Below are 9687 nucleotides of genomic sequence, written 5' to 3' on the forward strand. Positions count from 1 at the left end.
AATCCAGATGAATTTGGAATCTGTATTTATGTGTGTGTGGATATTTACAGCAGATGTTTATAAGTTGCAGGTAATATATTACTCTTGCCTGCCAAGCATTAGCGTACGTAGGACTGTTGCAAGTCAGATCGGATGTTTGATCAGAGGAGCTTGCAAAGCCTATTCAGTTTTAAAAACTACATCTCATCTACTCCAAATCTTACCAAAATAATCTTACTCATTCCACAAAGGCCTTGGAAATCACTGCCCTTGTTTTCAGCATTGAGAGATGCTCTGTGGTATTCTTACTTTCTCTAATGATGGCCTCAGGCCCTTTGGTCTACAGCCAATACTGTCATGACCAACTGTCAGTCTGGGAGGGAAAACAGCATGTGTGTGAGGCAGACTCAACCAAGATTAATAGCCCTGTTGCTTCCTGGATAAGAAGGACTCAATGGAAGCCTCAAAGTGGGATCATTTTCCATCTTTTTAAATCTATAAATTCTCATTTGCAGCATATCCAGGCATTGCCTGAGGAGCTGCTGCTGGGACCTGGAGCCTTACCCCGTCTCATTGTTTTTATGGCTTCAGACACTTCCTCCATTGTTGCTCCTCTATCCAGTGTTTTATTCCCTTCCAGGCAGAGCTTCATGCTTTCAGCATCTTCTGGAACCACAGCCATGAAATCAGACATGGAGAAGACCTTCTGGGCATTCCCTATCTCTTGCTAAGTCAGGATTTTGCAGCTAATACCCCATAGATTTTAAATGCCCTGAGTGTTCTAACCCTGCTTTAACTATTTCCCCCCTTAATACCAGTTACATTTCTAACGTGTGGCTTCATTCCCAAACTACTGACTTCCCCAGTTCCCTGCATGCTTCGCATTGGACATTTTCTCTTTCCCTCTTCATTTCCTCTTTCTACATGTCCTCATACAACTCTTCATGACATTCGTGTCACTTCTGAAAATCCTGCCCTATTGATGGGTTACTGCATAGGGACAAATGTCAGAGCGGACTTTGGGACAGCTGGCAAAAAATAGCACAAATATCTCCTGATTTCCAATCAGGACAGAAGCTGTCACATCCTTTCCTACTATAGAGAAGAGGGAATGGGAGGGTGTACCCTTCTATCCTGATTTTTACCTTGGCTTTCATAAGAGTTGCCAGGCTGGGAGTGGGAGGATGATGAGCGGGAGAGGCAGGATTTGCCCCCTCCTTCTCCTCCACTGGAGGTTTTACCAGAGGCCCCACCTCCTGCTCCTCCGCTCGCTCCTCCTCCACCTCCTGATGAGGAAGTTCTTCTGCAGGATCCTCCAGTTCTTCCTCCGCTGCTTCCTCCACTTGAGGACCAACTGCTTCCTCCTCCACTACTGCCTCTTCCAGAAGACCAGCTGGTTCCTCCATGACCTCCTCCTCCTCCTGAAGATCCACCACCAGCTCCTCCCTGGGAGGTGCTGTAAGGAGGAAAGGCCATGAATGTGTAGCATTTATAGCAATGTGACCGGTGTCTGGTGTCCTGTCATCTGTACCAAAGCCACTTGCTGGCTCCTTCTGAACTCCTTATATGACTGAGGAAGTGCTGCTGTGTGAAGCATGTTCTAGAGAGCTGCTTTGAAACTGTCTTGGTAAAGGACAAACTAACTGATTAAGGAAGAAGAAAAAGAAAGATAACGGATGCCTTTAGAAGGCTTTCAAAATATGTACCTTCTATATTTAGAATTCTAAAGAAGTTTTTTCTGTCTGACCTTTCGTTTTCATCTATAACTGTACTTCCTGACTGCACGTAGGAGACGAAATGGCAAATTATAGTCTTTTGCAATTGTTTTTGTGCAGTTCACAGTAATTGTAGAACACTGCAGCTTTTTACACTGCCAGCTAGGCTTTCGATTCCATCCAGATTCCTGTGATTGCAGTAGATATGTTGACGATTGACCACTGTTTCCTAATATAAATACAGCTTCTTTCATCTTTGCCTGTTTGCAAAGGTTAATCTGAAAGTACGTACCCAATGCCATGCTGCCCCTCCTGCAGCAGAGCCCGGTACTGAGCAATCTCCTGCTCCAGGCGGGTCTTGATGCCCAGGAGCATCTTGTACTCTTCGTTCTGACTCTCCATCTCACAGCGGATGCTGGCCAGCTCCTCCTCCAAGGGACCAATCATCCCCTGGATCTGCTGCAGCTGCATGTTGTAACGACGTTCCGTGTCTTCCAGGTTGGACTGCAAAGAGTCCACCTGCAAAGGGAAAGCACAAGATGGTGTTTATGGGAATGTGGCATGTTATGGGAATGTGGCAGGATCAGATCATTCTTATGCACTAAGCATCTTCATTAAATGGAGTGCTGGGTACATTCCAGCAGCTCACATGTTCTTTGTGTATCAGAGGATCAGAAGCAACCCTTCCCTACCATGCTGATCTGTGACTGCAGCTCAATCTCCAGGCTCTGGTATTCACGTCTCAGCTCAGAGATCTGTTGGTTGCTTGCCTCCACTTCCTGGCCACTTGAGTGGACCTGTTGACTCACTTCTTCCATCTGAAAAATTAATATATTGGAGTTTTTGAGTTTTACCTACAGTGGCAGCATGGTCAGTTATCATTTCCTTAACAGCTTGAAGCAGGGCCACTTGTAATAGGGGGGCTGTTAGAACTTGCTTGTGTGGCTCTGCCAGTGCAGTTCAAGGCCACTTGTGATGTCTTTTATTTTAACCAAAGGGATTCTACCATTATATCCTAAAAGCAATGGATGTCATCGTTCAAAGTGTCATTCACCTACAGGAAGTTCTTACCAAAGGTTGGCATGGGTTTTCTTTTGTGATGTGAACCTTCAGATCAGAACCATTTATTTACCTTGCTCTCATACCAGCTCTCAACCTCTTCCCGGTTTTTCTGAATGATATTTTCATACTCCTGTCTCATGGCATTCAGCTTTTTCAGCAGGTCCTCCCCTGGAGCAGCATTCACCTCCACGTTCACATCACCGCTCGACTGTGTGTGCAGCGATTTCATCTCCTGCAGAGAAGGCAAACAAAAAGGGGGAAATTGCTTTGCAAAACAGTTTTGAAGTCAATTAATTTGTTCTGACATAAGAGCCCATCCTGACCCTTTCAACACCACCTGTGTGTATGCTGAATCTCCTTGACGAGGAGAACAGGGGAAACTATTTCGTGTGGAGGATGCTACCTGCAAACCCTCCCACATTTTGATATTGTAAGTGTTCCTGTTCTCCCCTGCGGTTTGCACTGCGAGGAGCTGACTCTCACCTCCTCGTGGTTCTTCTTGAGGTCAATCATCTCCTCCTTCAGAGACTCAAACTGCATTTCCAGGTCAGACCTATTCAGAGTCAGACTGTCCAGCAAGGGCCGCAGGCTGTTGATGTCGCCCTCCACGTTCTGCCGGAGCCCACGCTCGGTCTCGTACCTGCGCCAGGGACAGTGCGAGGTCAGGGCCAGGGACAGCACAGAGGTCAGGGCCAGGGACAGCGCAGAGGTCAGGGCCAGGGACAGCGCAGAGGTCAGGGCCAGGGACAGCGCAGAGGTCAGCCCTGTTCTCAGGTTCCCAGTCCCACTTTGGTGTCTGCACTCCGTAGCACACAGCATCCCTCAACCAGCAGAATTACGAAACCAGCAGCCAGTACTTAAAGTTTCAAAAGTGTTCTGTGGTCTTTTCATTGTTTCCTTTTGCTGTAGTCTCTGGGCAGGTTTCCTCTCTGTTTCGTCTGACTTTCAGTGAGAGAAAATCACAATTTTTACTCCTTCAAATAAAGCTTTTTTTAAGCTTTGACTCTACAGCCATAGGGAGTGTTCCCATCGGAGATCATTATAGGAATAATAGTTTTGAACCCTTACAAATAATATCAGTTGTTCTGCTATGGAACCGGGAGGAACCCTGGTCTCTGTGGGTTGATGTTTGCTTGTGGAGTGGATGAATGAAACTAAGTTGAGGAAAGTAGGAGAAAGGAAGTCAGTGCCTGGAAAAGAGGATTATATATTTACTTTATCCTGAAGTCCTCTGCAGTCATCCTTGTGTTATCCAGGTCCAGAAGTACCTTGTTGGTCTCCACAGCTGCAGTCACAAGCTAGAAGAGAAGACAACATGCTGAGGAAGAATGTCCCTGTGAATCTCTCAGGTTTGCACAAGAGACAGAAATATGGATGTGATCTTGTTGTAATTCCTAGAAGTCTGAGGGGAACAGCATGACCTACATGCAGAGGCCTGTAAAGGTCGTGTACAGTGCAAACCAAAAAGGGACCTGTGTGAAAGCAGCATCAGAACTGCAGGAACTGTTTTGGGAGTACAGGAGTCCTGTCAGGACGCTTGTGTCAGTGCCATAGCTCTGCCTCACCTTCCGTGCCCAGGGCTGGCCACAGGTGTTTTACTCAGTTGCAAAACATCTGTCAGTGCTTAAACTTCTCTGACAAAGAGCATCCTACCTGGTTTTGAAGGTCTTCAATCTCTCCATAATAGTGGCTGTAGTCCTTTGTGCCAGAAGGAGCTTGCTTTTGGTACCACTCCCTTATTAACTGCTCAAGCTGAGCATTTTCCCTTTCCAGGTTTCTGACGGTGTCCAGGTAAGAAGCCAGGCGTTCATTGAGGCTCTGCATGGTCAGCTTTTCATCGGTGGAGAGAATTCCCCCGATCCCTCCAGGAAAGCCACCACTGCTAAAGCTGCCACCACTGAAACCAGCACCACCTCCACCAAAGCTTCCTCCATAACCACCACCAAACCCACTCCCACCTGATCCAAAGCTCATGCCCCCTCCATAGCCACCACTGCTCATTCGCCCTCCATAATAACCACTGCTCATTCCTCCTCCACAGCTTCTGCTGCTCATTCCTCCTCCGTAACTGCTGTGCCTGATCCTTCCATAGCTACCACCACCAGCTCCGCCACCATAGCTGCTCCTGGAGCTTCCTCCAGCACAACTGCTGCCAGAGCTCCTGCCCCCACCGCTTGTCCTGGAAGTGACTCTTGTGGAGGAATACGTGCTGCCCCCTCCACCCCCAGCACTGCTGCTGCCGCCACCGCTGCTCCCGCGCAGGCAGCTTCTGGAGGTCTGTTTGGAGCCACAGCTCATCGTGGCAGCGGCAGTGGCTCGCGTGAAATCTCCAAGCTGGTCTTACAGTTGTTCTGGAATCATAGCTCCAAATTCCACCCTGCCTGGTCCACATTTATACCCGAGGTAGTGGGTGTCACCCTCAAAGGGAGTACCTTCTTTCTTCTCGTGTGTTTGTAAGCCGTTGTTTTTCTGCCAAGGGTAATTTGCCAAAGGGAGATGTTTGAGGATGTCAGGAAGCTTAACCCATGCTCAGAGTGCCCATGACCATTTGTTTGTTAAGACAAAACATGTAATTTCTATTGGGTGGCTCTGATTTAGGCAGATCTTTTCTGTGATCTAGTCACTGATTTGCAGTCATCTGAATTAACCTCATCCCACTCATCTCATCCTGTTCACATCTATTTCAGCACAACCGTGAACTGTCACAATGTGGGTCAGTGATGAATGTGACTCTATTTCTTCTGCTCTTTTGCCTTTCAGAATGTTGTCAAGGAATCCTGGCTGGTTTTGTTATACTTCAGTGATATTTTACCAGGTTCTGGTTTCTGGGTATCTGATGCTATATGCTCCTTATTTTCAGTCCTTTATTGGTTTATACCTTTTGGATATCCCAGGGTGTGTTTTGTGAGTGCTCTGAACCACTCCAATGTCTTTGTCATGGTGACCATTGGCCAACACCACACGCCCCATCAATCTATTCCAAACATCCATCCACAATTATGATTTATAAATAACAAATTAATCACGAAGAACTGTCTGACAACGACTGGAAAACAGCTCTGAGTAAGACTGCAAGGAAAGGACGTGTGACAGGATGTTTGTTGCAGGAAATAGATAGCTCTTTATGTGCTCAGAGCAAATGCAGTGCGGGATGGCTGGGAGACCCGGGAGGTGCCTGGCTCTGTACTGGGCTCTCCTGGCATGTCTGTGGATGGGAGAGGAAACACTCCCATGCCTGAAAGGGTTTCAGAATTCCAGGCAGGATGTTTTCCTCACACAGTGCAAATACAAGTGTCTGCTCGGAGGAGAAGGGTTAAGCTCCTGTTTTGGGGGATTCAGTCCTTGAGCTGTACATCAGAATAGCATCTTCGCAGTTTTCTTTGCAATTCATGGACATGGCATGACCAACAGTAGGAAATATTTCCTGTCTTGCATCTTCTTCTTCCAAGATCATGTCTTTTTCAAATGCGCAGCAGTGGGTACTTCAGCTTTAGAGCTCTTACAGGAGCCTGCGCCTCAAACCCGAGTGCCCCCCACGTCTGCCCTCCTTCCCCTTGGGGGCTCCAGCCACATGCTGTCCGTGAAGTGTGCAGCTGCCACCCTTTGTCAGTGGAACTGTTGTGCGATACCCAGCTTCCTGTATTGATTTGGTTGTTGCTAGTTTAGACATTTGTTTGTTATGGCTTATAGCAAGTGTTTATGGAAACATCTTTTTCTAGTGCCCCTCCCAGCACACCCTCGCCCACACTGGAGGACACACCTCGGGTTTCATCTTCCATTGCTGAAATGTCCACGGAAGCAAGGCCATTGCTGGGTTGTGGAAGTGTAAATGGTGGGGTCCATTAGTGGCCCCAAAACTTAGTGGGGTCCAAGGCATAATTTTTGCTAGCTCCAGTGAGAAATCCTTTTGAAGTGCACAAAATTCTCTTCTATACTAACAGCTATTGTGTTTTGAAACTGTTGGGTTGCATTCCATTTAACGTGGCATCTTGTGGCATTGCCCAGGCTCTGGACCACTGGCATCACCCCATGAGGTGATGGATGCTCCCAGTCCACTGAGCATCCGAACACACTTTCCTCTCCCTGCCCACGTCAGTGGGCCTGGGAACAGGCACTGACAGATCGTTTGACCTTGCTGAGGACAGATCTCCATCATGGGCAGGTGAATAAAGCTGAGGTTTATTGCTTTTTATGCACTGGGCATAACTAATGGAAGAGGCCACGGTCCCAGCGTGCCCTCAGCGCTGAGCATTCAGTGGCAGTCAGGAAAACCTGCCCTTGCACATTGACAGACCTGCTTGAGGTCAGAGACAAAATAGGAGGGGAAGGAGGAGGAGGATGCCCTGGGGGCAGATGGCACCACAGTTGTTTGTTTGCAATGAGGCCTCTTCTCTTATCCTGTGATGAAACTGTTTGGAGCTCCTGCCCAGAGGAGTTTGGGCCACTATTTAAGCCTGCACTGCTCACCAGTGTGGGCCCGAATTCACCCAGTGCACTTGAACAGCAGAATCACCATGTCCACAGCAGCAAAGGGTGTGCATCTTTCTTTTGGAGCGCGTGGCAGCAGCAGGGGGTGAGGCTGAGCTGGGGTGAGGTGCTGAGGGGGAGCTGAGCACACACAAGCCCATCTCTGAGCTCTGCATTGAACTGCTGAGGCTGCTGAGCACTCTGGTGGGGTATGAGCAGCCTGTTCCCCCCCTTTGCAGTGCTTCCCTCTTCCGTCCTTCCCACTTCTGGTCAGGTCTGGTCAGGGAAATTCAATTTGCTTATGTCGCTACACAGAGAAAAACTGGGGAAGATCTATCTGGGGAATATGATTCATTCTCATAATTGCACTTTATAAACTAACTTCCATTATATAATCAACAAGCAATTGTATTAACACCAGATAATCCCATAGGACAATATTTCTCCATAGTAAAGGAGAAACAGTCCCTGTGGCGTGACTGTTGGAGGGAGAACGCTGTTCTTGTTCTGGACACTGCTCTTCCTCCCATTGAGGTTTGGCTGCCTAACATTTAGCATGAAACTGTTCTCCTCTCCCCTGGTATTTACATGATAAGGGCTTTTTTCTCATCCCAATAAAAAGCTAGATGTTTGAAAATGGAAAAATCTGAGAAAATTCAGTTCAGATTATTTGAAACATATCAGGGCTCCATCACGTGTATTACTGTAAGAGTAGATTAACTGAAAGTTCTGAACAGTAATTCCTACCTTGCCATTTCCAGTTAGGGTGACAGTACGGGATGTGCTGTTCATTCTGTTCCTTTCTCCTGTGTGTATTTATGGCCACATTAATAAAATAAAGCAGTGCAAATTCTACACAAACCATTTGCATGTGATCATTCAAGGCTGGATGGGGCTTGGAGCAAGCTGCTCTACCCTGCCTGTGCCAAGGGGTTGGATCTGGAGGAGCTTTAAGGTGCCTCCAACCCAGACCAGGCTGTGGGTTTGTGATTCCCTGCATGCCTTAAAACCTCAAGTGAAGGTTTTTAAGGTACCTGTTTTGAAGTGAGGGGGTAAGTCCCACCTCTCCTGTGCTCTTCTGCAAGACAGGGTGTGAGTCTTGGCATCTGCCCACACCCCGAGATGTGTGGGCATGGGGAATATCCCTGGAATGTGTCCTGATTGTGTCCAATGGTCCAAACATGGCCCTTTCACGCACCTCTCAGGGAAAGCTGGTGTGCAGCATCAGGATGGGACCTGCTGCCCTCCACAGAGCATGGTCAGCAGTGGCCAGTCCAGCAAACACCTCTCCTGGAGATAAATTCTTGCCTCCATTGTACTTGATCTGTTACTCATTCGTTATTGCAGAGACTGGTACTGTTGAAACATTAAAGGGCACCTTCAAAAGATCCACCACCCAATGGAACGATGGTGATTATGATAGGAACAGTAATTAGGTGAGTCAGAGCTGTGAGAGACGAACCCATTTAGAGTATGAACCCTTTGGCTGGGAACTTCTTCATTTTGGGTCTAGGCAGCCCCTTGCACAGTTGACTCTGGGTCTCAGCTAATTCTACTCCATTGGCAAGACCTTCATCAGCAAAGGGTCATTCTAACCCACTTATAACCCCTATGGAGAGCCTGGGTTTCCCTGTGCTCCTGCCTAATGACAGGGTGCAAAATACTGCAGTGGTATCGTCACATGCACAGGGATTACTGTGATGAGTTTCAACCTGGCGTCAGTTCTGATCCCTTACACACAGGAGCACCCAGTGGGGGGTTCAAGGAGGGAGGGAGGAAACTGCATCATCCCCTGCAAGAGTCACACACACAGAACCAGGTCATGTCAACCTCACTGCGGCTGCGCCCACTGAATACTGATGAGGGAACTGGAGCAGGATGTCAGGGCTGACAGCGGGTTGTGTTTTCAGCTAGCAGGAGCTCCCTGCGCATACCGCAGGCACGACTTCGTCTGTTTAGTGTTTGTGGAGTTGTGCTAGAGGAGGAGCCCAGGCAATGGGAGCTGGGTTTGCCGCACGCCTCCCGCTCGCCTTCACACCCTTCGGCACCTTTGGGAGCTGGGTGCCCTCTAGAGAGCAGCTGCAGACCGAGGTGCAGGGCCTCCATCTCCTCCAGCATCCCCAGACATCACATGCAGTGCAACAACACGGGTCTGAATCCTGCAGCGCTGTGGGCACAGGGATTGGCAGGGCAGGAGGGAATGCTTCCCCTCACAGCCGGCCACTGCTGTTACTGCACCTTTGCTACCACTGCCCTTTATAGAACGTTATTTCAGTTACATATTGTTGTGCTTTCGGTGTGTAGCACAACAGCAGCTCCCTTTTAGCCACAGACAGCATCAGCCCAACCCATCTGCACCTCCTGGCCTCTCAGTGAAGTGTTAGTCCCGTTCTCAGCAGGGCATCGGTCCCAGCCCGGCGCTGCAGGAGCTGCTCACCCCATGGGTAGGCGCAAAAGAGGCAGG

General features: G+C 48.5%; 1 protein-coding gene across 1 annotated transcript; it reads right to left on the bottom strand.

Moving 5' to 3' along the window:
- Window positions 1-211: 211 nt before the first annotated feature.
- LOC130597491 (keratin, type I cytoskeletal 13-like) lies at window positions 212-5862 on the bottom strand. The gene is made up of 8 exons (XM_057406055.1): window positions 4410-5862; window positions 3972-4054; window positions 3240-3396; window positions 2827-2988; window positions 2387-2512; window positions 1987-2213; window positions 1125-1435; window positions 212-645 (listed from the first exon to the last, which is right to left on the bottom strand). The coding sequence occupies exons 1-8, from the start codon at window positions 5052-5054 to the stop codon at window positions 485-487; spliced, it is 1872 nt and encodes a 623-aa protein (XP_057262038.1). The 5' UTR covers window positions 5055-5862; the 3' UTR covers window positions 212-484.
- Window positions 5863-9687: the final 3825 nt, after the last annotated feature.

This window comes from Pezoporus wallicus, unplaced genomic scaffold (genome assembly GCF_028554395.1).
Source record: "Pezoporus wallicus isolate ANWC-B61680 ecotype Strahan unplaced genomic scaffold, APGP_CSIRO_Pwel_v1 contig_14525, whole genome shotgun sequence".
Classification (NCBI taxonomy): domain Eukaryota; kingdom Metazoa; phylum Chordata; class Aves; order Psittaciformes; family Psittacidae; genus Pezoporus; species Pezoporus wallicus.

Excerpts from the sequence above, each read along its gene's own strand:
- LOC130597491 (XM_057406055.1), bottom strand. The coding sequence starts at position 5,054 with ATGAGCTGTGGCTCCAAACAGACCTCCAGAAGCTGCCTGCGCGGGAGC. Across the intron at positions 3,397-3,971 it reads GCAGAGGACTTCAGGATAAA|GTACGAGACCGAGCGTGGGC; the intron begins GTAAATATATAA and ends TCCCTGGCGCAG. Across the intron at positions 646-1,124 it reads CAACTCTTATGAAAGCCAAG|AAGATGCTGAAAGCATGAAG; the intron begins GTAAAAATCAGG and ends CTGTGGTTCCAG.